At 35.3% G+C, this 18,065-nt stretch overlaps 1 protein-coding gene across 2 annotated transcripts; it reads left to right on the top strand.

The window, feature by feature from the left end:
* The first annotated feature begins 1,187 nt into the window (after positions 1-1,187).
* LOC117235893 (protein tramtrack, alpha isoform) lies at positions 1,188-12,103 on the top strand. Of its 2 annotated transcripts, XM_033498352.1 has the most exons (9): positions 1,188-1,730; positions 2,309-2,662; positions 2,764-3,117; positions 3,767-3,896; positions 5,380-6,050; positions 7,357-7,367; positions 9,768-9,787; positions 10,080-10,636; positions 11,426-12,103. In XM_033498352.1, exons 2-9 carry the CDS (start codon positions 2,351-2,353, stop codon positions 11,681-11,683), a joined length of 2,313 nt encoding a protein of 770 aa, XP_033354243.1. In that variant the 5' UTR covers positions 1,188-1,730; positions 2,309-2,350; the 3' UTR covers positions 11,684-12,103. The 2 variants fall into 2 exon arrangements, with proteins under 2 accessions (XP_033354243.1, XP_033354242.1); XM_033498351.1 differs by lacking the exons at positions 5,380-6,050; positions 7,357-7,367; positions 9,768-9,787 and having other exon boundaries at positions 1,189-1,730; positions 11,426-12,102.
* The last annotated feature ends 5,962 nt before the right edge of the window (positions 12,104-18,065 follow it).

Here is an 18,065-nt window from a genome sequence, read left to right on the forward strand (position 1 = left end):
TTGTGTATATTATTTACTACTAAAAAAAGGATTAAAATATTATTTTAAAGTATGTTATTCTTATTAAATAGTATATTTTCATCTTAATAAATAAATTTTTTCTATAGAACTAATTTTTTCATTATAGAAGTAACAATTTTTTAAGTATATCAACCTTCTGGCAAACCGACGATATACATATTTAAATCTCGGTTGTTCTGTCGTTTTCTCTCTTTGTTTCAATCTAGAATACAACGAATACGATTTGCAAAAGAAGCGCATGAATTTCTCTGTAAAATGGCGAGAGAGAGAGAGAGAGAGAGAATATATGTGTTAAACGGTAACAATTAATATAATACGCTTCACTGTTGCTGCAATGGAGATCTGTAAATTCTGAATTGTTCTGTATACACTTATAGATATACGTACAAAATGTTGGTGACTATTAGTTAGCAAAGTATCATGTCTATTATTCTCTGATGTGGATTAAACAACCTTTTTTTTATTTATTTAATTTATATTAACTATAGCAGCATTTTCGTCACATTATGTAGAAAAAACCGAAGGTTTTTTCATTGTATATTATCGAACATGTTTATATAGTAATGGAGTAAAATACTTATAATTTCAATAAACTACGGATTGTTTCAATTGCACGCTATCTATAACCCCAAAAATAATTTTATTCGCTTTTTGAGACATGTCGAATTGTTTCGAATATTGACTTATATGTGACGAAAAATACGAATTACTTCGAACATAATTTAATATCTCGAATTTTTCTAAAAAAATTCAATCTTGTAGTCTTGAGACTTCGTCATGGAACTGCGGATTTTTATGCAAGTTCATATTTTTATTAACATAAGTACAGAAATGTAATCTACGTAAAAATATATTTGATCTGTTAAATATTATAACAAGTACTTCACTTTTAATGTTTTTTATGTTTTTGAATATTACATGCATTTTATACATTTTTGTAATTTCAAATTTCGCATAAATGCATAAAAATCCGCAGTCTATATATAATTTCTTATATCTTATTTTCTATATCTTATACGTGTAGTCCCTTATATTATACTTATTATTTAAAACACGTTACTTATAAATAATAATAGATTCACGCACTCAAAACTTAAAAATTCAAGAATTTCATCGAATTATGTTCGAAGCTACTCGAATTTTTCCAAGATTAAAAAACTTCGAATCGCTCCGAAATAAAAGTTCAAACGCCCATAAAAATTTGTATCTTCATAATCGTACATACTGTCTTATCATCATTCAAAAATGTACAATTCTTAAAAAAGGGAGAAAAAGAAGAAAAAATATTTCAAAAGATGCAAGAAACGTAGTTTTTGACAGATCGTCGATAGATGTCACTCTAAGTCGGCTGCTATATTGATCAAGTTAGATTTTCTAAGGACGCACGTTGATAAGATCTCAGTATTTGTCGATTGTATGAGAAATTTACTCACGATATCAACATATCTGTCGGTGTGATTTTTGTGGAGTTTACCGCCCGCCATACGTGGTATCTTAATTTTTCGCCTATGACGTCATTTGTGAATTACACAAGCGTCACCGCTCAGTCTGTTGTGGAAAATTTCGTCGAATATATGGCAGCGTCGAGTGAACACTGTTTTTCCTAATAAACACCGAAAACAATCTCGATATCGGAGTGCATCGTGTTCACCAGCGGATACCCTGTTAACCACGATATTATCGTCGAGGAATCCTTGTTCGGACTGAAAGTGAGCAATTTCGCTCTGTCTGCCTTTTATCGCGATCCTCACGAATCTATATCTATTTGTTGTGTGTTAAGCGATTGTAACCGTATTGTTGAGCTGTCTTTCTTTTATCCTCTTAAAAAATCATTTGCGATAAATTTCAACAGTTGCACGAGTAGTTTCTACGTTTTTTTTAGGAAATGACAACTCGCTTCCCCGCGACATAAGTTGATAAATTCGATTCGAGTTTTTGTCGTCATCGAGTGGCTCGTTTCAGTTAAATTACGATAGCAGATAAATTGTATTTTCATCACGAGTTATTTAATAATTTTGTGTTCCACGTAAAGGAAATTATACATTTTGACGACGGTTTGATGTTTATAATTACTGACATGAACTTTCATCAATAATTTTATTTATCGCAAGCTTCTTGTTTTCTTTGTTTTTATCTTTGTGGAGGATGATAGAAATTTATTCAACATTGTTTGCCGTTTATTTTTGGAAATCTCGTGAAATGAATTTTGTTAATGATATATGATATGGGTATTATTTCACATTTATATATTTCATTATGGGTAAATAAGAGAACAATGATTTTACAGATATAGTTACAGTGTTCGGAAGTCATTCGACTATTTGCTGTGATGTCGATGCAACAGTTCTGTTTACGGTGGAACAATCATCAACCAAATTTCATTTCGGTGTTTTCAAATTTGTTGAACAATGAGACTTTGGTGGATGTGACATTAGCTGCTGAAGGCAGACACCTTCAGGCACACAAAGTTGTTTTGTCTGCATGCAGCACATATTTTCAGTCATTGTTTACTGTAAATCCGTGTCAACATCCAATCGTCATATTAAAGGATGTAAAATTCTCTGACTTAAAAATCATGGTTGACTTTATGTACTATGGTGAAGTAAACATATCACAGGATCAGTTACCATCTATCATAAAGGTATTTTGAAACACTTTAGAATTTATTTTGGTATCATTTATATTTATTACAGTAGTAATAATGTAATTTGGTATAACTTTCCTTGCATTTTTTTTTTATAGACTGCAGAGAGTTTAAAAATAAAAGGACTTGCAGAAATGCACACTGCTTCTTTAACCAAGTGGCCAAGTGGTAGTAGTGAACCTGGAGGAGGAGATCGTGGGGAATCTTGTTCACCTAGCCCTTCTCCATTATCACCATCCTTTCGCAGAAAGAGATTAAGAAAATCATCGACGGGATCAACATCTGGATCTGGTGAGAAACCAGAAGAAATGAATGAAATCACTTTAGTTGCCACTAATATTGTAAAACCAGAACCGTTGATAGTTTCACAAGAAGGTAGCGAAAGTCTAAGAAGACCTGTTAATACTAGTACTGAATCTCAAGGAAGTATTGATGAAGATCAAATATCGATCGTAAGTATATTTGTTTAACATATTCATTGCAATGCATATTTATATAGACTTTCCGTTCACGTCACTTATGACCCCACTTCTTATAAGCGCCACGAAATACAAAGCAAAGATGGAAGCGCACGACAAACTAGACGACAATGCAAAAAATGCTATGAAGAAAATGTGAAGAAATTTGGTCGAGAATTTGCAAAAAATCGTACAAAAAAAGTAACCACATTCTGTGGAGATTGTACTAGTAACCCTTATTATTGCTTGCCATGTTTTAATGCGGTTCATCGCAATATGCCCATGTAATCATTTAAAAATTGTTCATGAATAAAACAGTGTTACATTGTCTACCAATGCACCTTGTTTATTATGCTTTCTTAGTACTATTAAAAACTAATATTAATCTTAGGAATGTATAAGTAACAATGTGTTATACATATTTTAAAATAATTTAAAGAATCTCCGACCTTCAGAGACGTAAATGGAAAGCTCAGTGACGATTACCGGTGATCGTCATGGTATTGAATGTATTAAATATTATTATTCCTAAAGTATTTATATATAAAAAGAATATAAAATATTATGTTTATTAATTGATATATTAATATCATAGTTAATTTTTATATAACGTATTAAAACATAAAACTGTCATTCATTTCAGATGAGTAACATGGAGAATAGTTCGGCAACAACTCCCGCACAAAGTGATGGCTCATTACAAGATGTGAGTCAACAGTCAGGAGGAAACGTTGCACAGAGTACAGTTTCTTCACAACCACCCGCACATCAGGGTAAGTAACTTTCCTTAATGTGTGCAATTAGTTTGAGATTATTTTAGGATATTTGATATAGATTTGTATATTTAAATATTTATAATATATATTGTAAAATAATATAAGAAGGAACTTTATGACTTCCAAATATATTCAATAAAAAAATACTTGAAGTTTATCATAAGCGGTAATTTAAAAAAATATTAGGAATAGTTTTTGTATATACAATATAAGTAGAATATACGATATAGATTATTTTAATTAATTACATGTAAAGATATATATCTTAAAAATTAAGGCCATTATTAATAATTAGATTTTACAGATTGTCCGAAAGAAAGATTACTTATATTTCAAACAAAATATGTTTCAATTTTTATCAAATATATGTACATATATTTGGTAACTCTGTTCTTTATTTATGCACAAGCGGCAATAATTCAATTTTAAATATGCATGATGTATCTGTCTCTCGCACAAAGTATATATCTTAGTAGTTTAGTAGCGAAACAAAATCTATAGTGAACGTGGTGGGTATCGAAATTGCATGCGAACAAATGATACTTACACACATTATATGCTGGCACAGATGCGTTTAAATGTACTGCACAAGGAAAATCAACAGACGTTTGACATGAAAATAGAGCGAAAGTTGAGAGGAAAAAAAATCATAATTAGTAGTGCAAATTTCTATAAGGCTAGTCTCATTCATGAAATTCATCATGGTACACAGATACATAGCACACAATGTATAATGTTCTTTTAGAGGACAGTAAAATCGGGCCTTAAACATTGTTGAGTGTGTATGTGTGCCTTACTCTGTCCTTTAATTCATGTAATAAAAAGCTGGACACATTTTCCTATATCAAAAATATGTATGACAAATGTGCTTTAAAATGTATCTGTGCCATGCCACGATATTCTATTCTTAATATTCCCATATACCATTATTTCCACACAAATTTTTACAAATATATTTCCATTCTTTTCTGCTTACAGCTTAGCATCTTCATTTTATTTTCTTACACACATAGTAGCATAAAGCAATACATTTAATTTCAATTAGATATCTTCTTCCGATTCTATAGTCTAATTACTACGATTGAGCCAATTATTGCCGAATTGCCTATTTTATTTGTTATTATCATACGAATACATTACCGCTACCAGGTTTCGATATATTTATATCTATATATATATATATATATATATGTAAACAATACATTTTTAATAATCACGATTTTATTATACTACACGAATATTTAATTTCTTTTTGCCTATTAAAGATCCTTATCTATTCGATTTCTAAATATTCCATTTGAAAAGGCAACACACGTCTCATAAGTATTATGTATAATATATACATATGATATATTATATATATATAATATACACCTATAATTAGTATTTATCTTTGCGCCAATATGAAAACATACATACTGCCATTAACGAAATAATATTCCTGTGCTCTGACCAAAGTATGAACCGGTCTGTTCCACAGGATTGCAATGGACTATTATGGAGCATACATATCCACGTTTCGCTCTGTCCTCGTGTCAAACGAATCTGTCGATCCAAGCGTCATCAGCTTTTACCACGCCCGAAATAACAGCTTCTTCGACCATCAGCGATCAGTACTCTGGTACCAGCACGACTGGTTCCAGTTGCGCCCTGACGAATTATCCGAACTCCTCGCACGGGACATTGCAGCACGCATCGTCAAGTGGCCCATCACCGTCGGCACAGTGTCCGAGTAACTGCCAGAGTCCTTGCGCCAGTCCACAGACCGCAATTAAAAGGAAACGATCGACAAATCCGCAGGCAGACGAGAATTTTATCAGAGCGTTAGACGCCGTTCGATACGGCGGTATAGGGTTCTGTAAAGCAGCTAGAATGTTCGGCGTGAACAATCGAACACTTTGGCTGGAATACAAAAAGCGTGGTTACCCAAACAATCGACCGAGCTTGAAATCGAGGGTCAAGCAAGAAGTGAATTCCTCACCACCGCCAGCCCCGTCGGCGCAGCCGGTTAATTCGCAGAGTCCTACGCCCATGGGCCCTCCCACCACCCCACACAGTACACACAATACCCACAGCACGCATACCATGCTAACCACTCATAGTCCTCATACGATGTTAAGTGGTTACATCGATAGCAGGCATACGGATTACGCATTGCCCAGCACTACAATGCCAATCAATTTACACGGCGTTAACTACAACGCGATGTGAGCCACTGGCTATGACACGCCGATACCAACGGTCACTTGTATAGACGAGCTTGAAAAGTATTAAATACCGAACAAGCGTGTGGAGGAAGAATTTTAGATCGTCAATACTCATCCGAAAGAGAATGCGTATTCTCTCGTTAAATGAAGAGAAACGATACAGTTTTAGATATTTTCTTTGCCTAGTTCATACGTATCTATAAAAGTGCTTTTCGACTAACGCAATGATCTCGAACAACTGAAAACGTCAGTATATCATAGTTTATACACTACAGATTTTTTACATGATGGATACATGTATATTATAATGGAAAATGTTGTCGCTGGAGCTCGTTGACTTGTAATTCTTAACGATTGTACATATTTCTTTCCTGGCTTGTCACCGTTTTGGAAAAACAGGATCGTGTAAGAGCTAAATAAATAATTTCATCAGATACTCGTTGGAATCAATTAGAATAATAAATTGCGAGTGAACGAGTTCAGAGTGGACGACGGCAACTCTTTCTCTTCGAGCACCGGAAGTTCCGGCGTAGGGTAAAGAAAAAAGAAAAATTCTGGAACAGGTTCCTTTAGTTTACATCGTATCTTTTGAAATTTGAATTACACACGAATGTGATAGCGCAGGAACGACCATATGCTGATAGCATATACTTGCTAGTTTGTAATTTCAGATATTTATGGGCGAACTATTGAAGATTTTTTAATTTCACGTTTTTATCGATGCACGATCGGTCTTCACACGAATATCGATATAATCTAAAGTTGGTGGAATAATCTTACGCAGATACGTCGGAATTATTTCGCTTTCTATCAACTTTAGCCTGTACCATGTCGCGACATTTTTGTACATAGTGAATAAAAGTAGCGATAGTGAAACATAGATCAAGAATATATAAAAAATACGTAGCTAATACATCCTACGGAATTAACGACTTATCTACGAGCGAGAAGTGAAACGCAATGCGTCGTCAATACATGTATTACAAATAATTTGCAATCGTTGAAAATGAATATACATTTTCTGACGGATCATAATTATCTGTAAAGAATATCTAAACTCGTTTATATTTTTTATAACGAGTATAACAGCTTTTGTGAAGGTTGCACTGTTTAAAAGAATTTGTTCAAAATTTTCGACGGATTATTCCGCGTAAAAAATTCTATTATACAGGGTGTTTCATAAAATACATAATTGTAAGGTTAACTCAATTATGAAGTGAAGAAAATGTCTGTGAATCCTGGTGATTCAGTTGAAAAAGTAGTTTACCGCTGTATCTGCGATATCATGTAACATTTCATTCAAATATAATTCTCGTTGTTTTTGCAATACTGTAATGTCACGATAATTGCCAGAAAATCAGGTGACACGGCCTGCAATTATCGTTTATATGCGGGACTTGATCCTAAGTATAGATACGGATGCGTTGTTTTGTCGAATGTAGAGGGCGATAATGCGAGTGACAGAAGAAGAAAAGAAAAAGAAAAAAACATATCTATTGGGTTATGTTACATAATACTAGCGCAACGATGAAATACTTTTATCTTTAATTTTTTATGAATAAAACCTCTATCAATTGTCAGGTTTTCCTGACTGGAATAAGATCAAACACGATACAACTTGAAACATATTTATTTATTTAATGGCATTAACTTATATTTTCTCGCGCATTAAATATCTATATAAAAAAGATTTTAAATATATCGTATATCTTTTCTTAATCAAAAGAAAACTTATAAATACGTTAGTAAAAATTCGATTTTCAAAAAATCAGAGATTAACAATTGCCATTGTTAAATTAGTATTGTTTCGTGGAAATTTTGAATTCGGATCAAATTACACTACACTTAGTCGTCGTGTCAAAGAAAACGCCAGGACCTGTTAAGGAGGGTTATCGCCCCCAGTGGTGGGGATGACTTTCATGCAATTGGGAGGAACATCGCGTCTGGTAATCATTAAAACATTGCTGTTTATCGAATGAGACATTTTATAGCACACCCTGTACATAGAGGCAGCAGGCTACAGGGTATAGTAGCACGATTATTAGCGTGCAGGATCACTTTAGTACAAATACTGTGAAGTTCTTGTACTGTCTTTCGTTTTAACCGAAAATCAGGTAATTTTCTAACGTATTCGAATTGTTCTTCGATATTTACGAAGGATTAAATGTACAATTTAATTTTTTTCAATTTCATCAAAATTTGTCGCAATTTTCATTGGTGAATTATCTGTTTTTTTTTTTTTTTGAAGTATGTAATTAATATCAATATGTATATTATTTACATGTATAGTTCCGATTGATTTAGGATGTTGTAGCCTATAAGTGCTAATTAAGTGCAATATCCGCGGGAACAAACGCTTTCCTGACTAACTCGTCGATCTGTTAACGTACAATTACACGTATAACCTAAAGAGCAAAAGAAAAGAGTAAGGGAATACAAGAAAGTAATGCATGTATTGAAAAATAGATGTGTACGATGTGACAAATTATCATTGATGGTTCGAGAATTTTTTCAATTTTCTTGGAGAAATGATTTTAGTTAATGTCAACATTCGATTTTTTAATTCCTTTTACTACGAAAACTTACGATATTTTTTTAAAATAGACAAGGATTAAAGTTTCTCGACAAAATTAATTGTATAATAATTTTCCTGATTTTATATTTAAATAGGAAGAGAGAATGATGTATAAGTGTTCCATTGAAGCGAGAAAATATTATATTACGACGCTAGAATTAAAACGAATACTATCTTCTTGTTCAGCATTTAAATAGACGCAAATGAATTTTAATGTACATAACATAACTTTTTTTGTTTATTTGTACGAACGAGTATTATCACTCATTTTTGCGTACTTGGCATTTAATAGAGTTGGAGATCCACGTTTTTAACTCGTACATGAACTAAATAACGAAAGATTTGCAAAAGATTTGCAAATTTTTGTTCCTCTGTCTTCGTTTCTATAAATTAGACTAATAATGAAAATATCAATTCACAAAGTAATTGCATTGTAAAATAGTTGAATTGTAAAGTGTACGTAGGAATCGAAATTTTCCCCCGAAATTTTTACATCGATCACATGAAATCTCAATGAAATTCTTTCATTAGAAAATAATTGACTACTCGAGATAACCGATTAATCATTTTTAGCGAAAATCGAGCGCGTTTCGCTGCTTCCTGTTTTCGTTCCGAACGTCTGTACAAAACGATAGATGAATATAAAATGTTAAAGAAATGTTGATCGTAATGTACACTATCTTAAACATTGATACTTCGTAAAAAAAAAAAAGGAAAACAGAATAAATAAGTGAGGTGTAAAAAAAAAGCAACTAGTTTAAAATCGGTACCGAATTTTATATGCAGAGAGTCGAGTTTTGATGTGTCAATGTTATTGTATAACGCCTTTAATAAATCTCGTGAAGGAAGAATAAACTAAAAGTTGTTTCTGGCCAGGCTTACGACTCTGTTCACGTAAGATATCTGTTTTTTTTAATCTTTATTTATGTAGCGACTTTCCTGTATAAAAAATAAACTTTTTTATTTACGAACTACCATCTAACTCTTTCAGCAGGAAATATCTGTGCCCGCATATTAATGAAATTTTGTCGTTTGCATACACGAAGAGCACGTTTTAACCACTATCACCTGATTGTGAGTGTTCAGTAGTTTCAGTGCTATAGTTTGTTCAAAATTAATTTAATCACTCATGGTCATTGAATTCTCTCATCCCTTTCATGATCTTGTATATCGTAAAATAAAATTATAATTATGACGGACAAACTATAGTACTCAGCCAATTACTAATTACTAAATAAATCGTCACAATTACCGCATTTAATAAATTATCCCCTCCTCCTCGTATGAAACATCATGGACGCTTTAAAAAAGAGTTGAAGAAACTTTGTTTTAAATGTCCACTTTCATCCATGTCACCTCTGATCTCAACTTCTAACATCGTTTCCCTTTCCGTTCCAGTAGTCTGTAAGCAGGTAGGCCCGAAGAGGTGTCGTCTGTTGCGTCAGCCCCGGGTGAAGAAGGAATCGAATCATTTGTCGCCAGACAGCGAGACGTCTTCACCTCATATCGTCTCGTCTTCTATCTATATGACGGCGCCGACGTTGAACCTGCCACAAACGTCGAGGAGCTGGGAGGAAACGAGAATCTCGTCGCCACCGCAACCGATTCTGGTGAACCAGCCTAGTCTGTTGACGGTGACCACCTCGACGAACCTGTTGACCGTGCCTCAGCCATCCTATTTGATGAAGCAACACTCTCATCCGCTCTTGTCTAGTCAGCAACAATCCAGCAGTGGGAATTACTGGATGCACAGGCAACACTCGAACCCAGAGTTTCCCAGGAGGACCACCAGTCCATCGATCGTAGTGGAACCGGCGCCTGTTGTTAAAACGGAAGAGGAAATCAAAGAGGAACCAACTATCGCTACAACTACTACGGAGACTACCGCAGGGTCCACATCATCTGGCTTGAGGGTGAAAACCACGGAACTTAGGCGGAGTTCCTCATCTCCACAAGTATGGTATATTTAATAGTAGAATGCGGATGTTTATGCACTTACGAAGGATTTAAAAGCGCGCACATATAGATTGTTCAAAGTAGAATACGTACTTGATACGTTGCTTAGCGAGCGGAACAAATTTCTCTGTAAGTTGGATTTCCTTAGTTGTGCTTATAAAGCTATGAAGCATAAACATTCGCAGTTCAGTTGTTCAGGTGATAGCATTGGGATTTAAGCGTTAGAGTGTACAGACGATCGATGATATTGTTGATATTTCAAGATTCTCGACGAAAATGTAGTTTATCAATAAATATTGACGATATTGTATTGACGACATGTATCGATCCTCTCAGTTGAGAAGCTTGAAATATTAACGATATATGTTGATCGTTCGAGACCTATCCTAAGGTTGCGACGTTTAGGGAGAAACGGTTTGGTAAAACCATGGCTTATTAAACGAAGAGGACTTGTATAAATAGTTTCAAGAAAAATATTTTATTTGTACTACGAAGTATTTTCTGAGAAGATACTTTGGTTACTTTTAGTTGAAGATTTGTAACGTCTATTTATTTGTATTTATTTTATTCTATCATTGTCATATTAATGTATTGAGTTATTGAAAAATTGGACCTCCTTGGAACAACGTATATGTATGATTTATGGCTTAAGTGAGAAGAATTTTAGTTCAAATAGAAATTCTTCATTTACATGTTCCAAGGGGATGATTTTCATTGGCAGACGTCTATAGACAAAATGTTAGAGCAATTATGAAATTAATTGATAAAAAAGTATAAATTTGTTACAGACGACGGGCAGGGAATCTCGAGAGAATACAGGTGACCTACGATTCGGTCACTGTCCAGTGTTACGGCCAGGGCCAGCTCTGGGTTGCAAGCACTGCTGGAACACGATAGACGCCCACGGGAGGACACTTCGAAGGAAAACGAAGTATCATTGTCCGGAATGTCAAGCCAACCTCTGCATCGTTCCCTGTTTCCAAGACTACCACGAGCAACGACGAGAGTTGAAGCTGAAACCTTTACCGAAAACCAGTTCAGTTTAACGCGTTTACGTCTGTAAATTCGGGTTTTCGAATCGTACACGTCAATTTTGAGTGTGTGTCTTTTAACGAGAATCACAAATTGAATAAAAATTCTTCGATTTGTGATTCACAATTACCGAATTAAGTTTTGTCCTTTCGTCGAGGTTCAGTTACGTCTTTGTATATATCGATACACCTCGTTTTACGATTTTTGTGAACCTTGACGATGGAAGTACCATGGGAAGTTAACTATTGATGGTTTAAAAGAACCTGAAGGAACTGGAATAACAAGTCCTTTTTGTCCACTGTTTTGTGCATTGTCGTCTGCCTTGTCAGACGATATTTGGAGATGAAAGCAAAGAAGATGAATTGAAAACGAAAGTTCCTAAGGATATTATTAGGACGACACGGGCAGTTGTAAATTAATTAGGAGCGAGAGTTTTGATAATCATTCGTGCTATTAGATATTAAAAGGACTGGGATGTTATTTAAGATTCTCTGATTTATTTTCAACTTATTTACAATAGGAAAAGTAAGATTTAATCTAATTTGTAAGTGAAATTATGTCTCTTGTTACTGGCTTCAGAAATTTTATGCATAATTTTCGACTGGGAAATATGTACATTAATAGTTTCACCGTTTTATCTAATCTAGAACAATTTCTATTTCTGGTGATAGACATTTGAGGGAACTAATTTACTAAAAAAGAAAAAAGTCCACGTTTCCTTATCAATCGTATAATTAAAGAAACTATTTTTCTTGGGCAATTTGACAAACAGGAAGATACGATAGAAGTCTTCACTAGGATAATGAAACATTAGTTCTGAATTTGTGTGACTTGTTGCATACAAGGAAACATACAAGGAAAAGATAGATTCTACTTGAGAAGTAGAAATAGTACTTAATCGACGTGCACTTAATCAAATCCAATTAACGCGGATTAAACTGAGACTTGATCAGACCAACGATTAATACCCCATCAAGTTCAATTAATTTTATCTTCAACACATCCCAATCCAACTTTAATATAAAGAACTTAACCGTGGGCTTATGGGATCCAGCAAAAAGAAGAAAACTCAAGCTTAACTCATGGAAGATCAAGCCAAGCTACCTGAATTTTAATCTGATCTGTCACAAACACACGTGCAGCTCTACAAATCTCAACCCACACGGTTTATTCGATTCGACATTAAGTCCCAAATCATTTGAGATTTACCTAATTAATCGAAATCTAAATTTCTCCTTTAACAGACCAGAAAATTGACGATCGAAGTAGATTGTCATTTGGAAAGAACAACATCGTCCAATGATCGCTCCTGCAATGACGCACGTGTTGCGTCATCGAGAGACTATCTACTGACAACGTTCGTCCACAGATCTCTTAATTAAAAATTGTATTGCTCGTTTCACGACATGCGTCTAAGAATTTCCTCAGGAAGTAAACAGAGTATGTTTGGACGGAAGATATCTGTGAGGCTTGGAACAGCAGGAGACGCGGCTTTGACGACGCCGAGCGTCGCAAATATTAACACGAAGGAACGATGGTTTTACGTCCGGGAATTGAAACGAAGCCACGGTAGAATCCTGTTAGAGCAGCGTCCAAGAATATCCAGGTATTTGCCTATCCCTTTCCTCCTCGCTTTTGTACTCTGTCGTACCTTCTTCGTTGCACCAGAAATTGTCCTCTACTGTGTCTCGTGAGAAAGAGAAACGCCTGGGTATAATTGTGAATTATACGTTAAATTATAATTGTGTAATTTATACCATATCGTATATAATTAATCTAAGGGATGAGTTTCAAGGACAACAGTTGTTTGATATTTAATTATGCGTTAATTGTCGTTCTTTCGTGAACTCGAGAGAAACCCAACGTCGTTCTTCTCGAACTTCTAAGTTGATTAGAAGTGATTACAGGCTGTTTCATATAAGCAGAACGAATCACATGGATTCTTCAAGGGTAGAGGAAATATTGCGAAGTAAGAATCGAAGAAACGATTTTTATATAAGGTTCTGGTTATTTGAAACACTCTGTATTTTTGCATAAATACTCACTGCTGTAGCCTGTTTATGAGCAACTGGTTACTCAAGGCTGTTTGACCATGTCGAATATTCAATTAAATATACAATCAATTAATTGCATCGTCTCTTTCTTATTTTAAAAACGAGAGAAAAAGAGCAAATTTTGCAACAAAATCGACATTTGTATAATCATTTGGATACACATATACATACAAATATAAATGTTATATATATATATATATAATGTGCAATACAAATACTTATAAAAATAAGTAAATAAAACACGAGTACTTAAAAAAGGTAAGCAAATAAAAATACACGTACCATTTGCTTGCTCTGTTTAAAAATTCTACACTGATTTTAATTAAAATTGTACGCGGTAATGACTATGGGACCTGAATAGATAAACAGGCTACAGCTTGTTTCTACCAATTAATTTATTCGTGGTCGTGTAAATAACTTGATGGCTTAATTGTACATATGTACTTCTGTCGACTTCCGGTTCCAAGGGAACTTTATACATTGATATTCGCGAAACAGTCGGATCTGATCGTTTTGATATTAAAGGGAGGTCTGCGTGCTGGCTATCGTGTCGCAGATCTCCAACGAGCCTTCGTTTCCAGTGAAACGTGTATTTTCTGCATTTATTCGAAGAACTTTTTCTATGATAACAAAACGGAAGAACCGATTGGTTGCTTCGACAAAAAGCAACGGAATCGTCGTGTCCGTCGAGAGAAAAAGAAAAACGCGAGAGGAAGAAACAAAGAGTATAGTTTTCTACGAACGAAGGAGAGGAAGGAGTCGTGTCTTTAAAACCTTTGAACCTTTGCTGAAAATGAAATATTTTGCAGCCGTTTGCAGAAGTTCTATTATATTAGATATATATAATATGTATAGAGATATATTTGTTACAGAAAATGAAAGACGCGGCACGTGACTTCGTGTTGTCGCGAAAGAAACGTGCATAAAACGAGAGTGTGTGCATCGTATGCAATTTTGTCCGGAGAAACGATTTTCGGTTCGATGTACGAGAATGAGTGAGCGTTAAGTTTGTTTTAAGAAAGACACTGTAATATAAATTGGAGGACGGATATCGAGGAAATATTTCGTTCTTCCGTTTGGAAGAATCTTTTTTGTTTTCAATGGATACACCCTGTCGCTTGTTAAGACAGAAAGAGAGAGCTTGGTACAAGAGAAAATGTATTTTTCAGCCTGTTTAAGGATGCGTTACGATATTCTACGTTCTGCAATCACAAAGATGTCTCGCGCACTATACAAAGTAAAATATAAGACGTCAGAGAATGTAGCATACGTGCAATATATTTTTTCTCGGCATCACGAGTATATTATGCGCAGTTGTATCGATTAAGTATATTTTATGTAAAACTAGCGACGTAAGTTCGTAAGTTAAAAATAAAAAGAATGTGATCCAACACGGCTGCAGTGACAGTTATGGAAATACGTATCGTCGTCTTTTCTGTTTATTTCGAAGATACGATCGTGATACGATCGTTTCGAGACAGGATTAAGTTCTGGTATCTTTTTTACTGTTTTATCTGGATGCAAATTAAACGAATAGATTTGCACATACATGTTTATTAATGGATCTTTAATGGACTTTTTTGTACGACTTCCAAGGAAATGAATTCACTTTCGCGACTGTCGAGATTATGCAAAGACCAGTCAAGAATTTGGTTCATTCTACGAGTTAAAGTTTAAAGTCCTAAGACTACCGTGCATTCGAAACTTGGAAAACTCCCTGGAAGCTTTCGCAAAGTACCCAAGATCATTAAACACAAATTTCTCAAATTGCACAATTTCGACCAAACGTTTGGAAAAACGAAACACAATCGCACACTTATCCATCTTCATTCTTCTCCGAGTTGAAGATCGACTTACCTCCAAGACACTTCCAAGCATTTAAAAATTCAAGAAAATCGAGTCTCCATGGGAGTCTAGAAAATTCTACAAATTCTTAAGACTAACAAACATAAGTTTTGCAAAATTCCAACTTTCACCTGAAGATAACACGAGGCTCCGCAGTCGAAACCACTTTCGTCCAATAATCACGCATTCGTACATTAACACAACGTGTGATTCGATCGTGTTCTCGTCTTGTAAACCAGTAGCCACCTTTTTACAAAAATCTTATTCAAACTCAAGGCTACCAAACGTAAATTCTACTGGAACTTTCTACTCGAGTCGAATGTCACGGTGGTCATCGATGACGCACGTGTCACTAGCAACAAGTCTCTTACGACGATGAAAATTAGGCAGATTTCAAGAATTTCTAAAAACGAATGGTTTAATAAAAACACAATAAAACGTAACACAATATAACGTTTTGCGAAATCGAATGTGAACGCTGCGATATATTTCGATCTGTCGCGGTTCCCGGGCTAAGATATATCAAATTTACGCGACTATGAACGCGTTAATACGCGAGTTTCATCTTGCACAAACGCGTTAGTTTTCTTTCCTGCGATATCGTATCGCTGATACATCAATAACCGCGCGAAGGGACAGTTTTTCCATGGGCTGGTCCGCAGGGTCAGCCAGTTCGTTTCTTCCCTCGCAAGCTGACGCCAGAGGAGAGACTCCCTAAAGCGTAACACGACGGAAGAGAGGACCGTCATCTTGGATCCCCCAAAAGCCACGGTGATATTGTACGTGCAGCCGCTACCCTGTCGACAGCTGGCTCCCTCGTCCCGTTTCCTACACCAAAGGATATAACGGTACGTTTCGATCCCGCTTCGGACGAAAAGTCACGGATTAATCGTTTTGCACCCTTCGCTCGCGTCGACCTTGCAGCGAGCCGAACCTTGGGGCCGAACCTGATCTCGTTAGGGTGACGTTTAAATCACATTATGCAGACTGATCGGTTTACCAGTCGGTGGAACAGAGATATCATCGGATCAAGATGCTTGTCTAACGTGTTTAGATTTATTGTTCATTTGTTGGTTCATAGATTTTCGATCTTTTGGATGTTTTGGTAGAGATGGATGATCTTCTAAGTTGATCATGTGTATAGAATGTTACAGAAGATTGGTTTATCGGTTGAAAAAGATTACGTTAAGGTGTTTCTTTCTGTGTTGAGATTTAGATATTGGTATATGACATGGGTATCCATTTCATTCATTTTATTCGACATTGTCATTGTGTTATTACGTTTTATTAGTAACCACGTGCGCAAGAAATCGTCTCTCTATGGTCATTTGTCGTCAGAAAGTAACATACATTTTTATTAATCGATTAGTTTTGTACTTTTCTATGTTACAGCAATTCCATTACATTTGTATCTAACTCATCCTATCATACATAGTATATCCACATATAGCGTCTTTTTTCAGACACTTCTATAACCATGTTTTTAATTGAATTTATTTCATTTGTTTAATTTAATTGTTCATCACAATTTCATACACTTACTGCCGTACGTTCTTAGGAATTCTAACGACTCTTTATAAAATATTAGGTTCTGCCAGAAGCTTCTTTCGTTTTGCAAGGAAATAATAGACGCACAACATTTTTCGTTTTATATTATTTTATCGAATTACGTATGGTCCATTTTGTTCCGATAGGTAACAAAAATTGTCGTGCACCTATTATTTTCTCACAAAATGAAACAATCTTTTGTGACAACCTGATATCTAAATCAAAGTCTCTGCTTCACTTTGCACTGCGTATTTCTTCACACAAGTTTCATTTCCGATACTCGTGTTCGTTCCAATTGGTACAAATTTCACGCCTTAGTCGTCGATAATTCCAACGTTAACTGAAAAGCTCGATATGAAAAAGAACGTGGAACTTCTCGATCCTCGTCTACCTTGGCACAGAAGCGTTTAGAACCAGGTGTAAGATCAATGGAACACAACGCGGATCCACGAACACTTAACGAATCGTAATTCCGTCTGTTCTACCGATGGTCGTCCATCAATTTGCGATTGTCCCCAAAATTTGGAAAAAGATCACTCGTTCGGTAATCCCGGATTATTCAACGAGATAGTCTCAGTTTCAGTGGAAGAGAATTGAGTTTGAGAACCGTCGTGGGGTGCTGTGAACGCGCATGTCACACTCGCGGGGGTGGAATAGCAAGAGTACCGAGGGCGGAGCCATAAAACAAGCCTCATGGCTACGCGTTCCCTCTTTCGTCGTTCCTCGAACGATAACCTTTAACCTTATCCCGGTCGGCCGTTAAGTTCGGCCGAACCTTCGGTAGCGATGAAAGTTCATTCGACTTGAAGGTTTCGTGTGCACGCGCTCAAGGATTAATCTGTTAACGGCCGATGTTATGTTAACGCAACATTTCATTCGCAGTTTCTGATTTTTGCTCTTCTTTCTTTTAGTTAATTTACGTTACCGAATTTTATTTTATTTTAATATC

This window comes from Bombus vosnesenskii, unplaced genomic scaffold (assembly GCF_011952255.1).
Source record: "Bombus vosnesenskii isolate JDL3184/JDL3185 unplaced genomic scaffold, Bvos_JDL3184-5_v1.1 scf7180000013334, whole genome shotgun sequence".
Taxonomy (NCBI): domain Eukaryota; kingdom Metazoa; phylum Arthropoda; class Insecta; order Hymenoptera; family Apidae; genus Bombus; species Bombus vosnesenskii.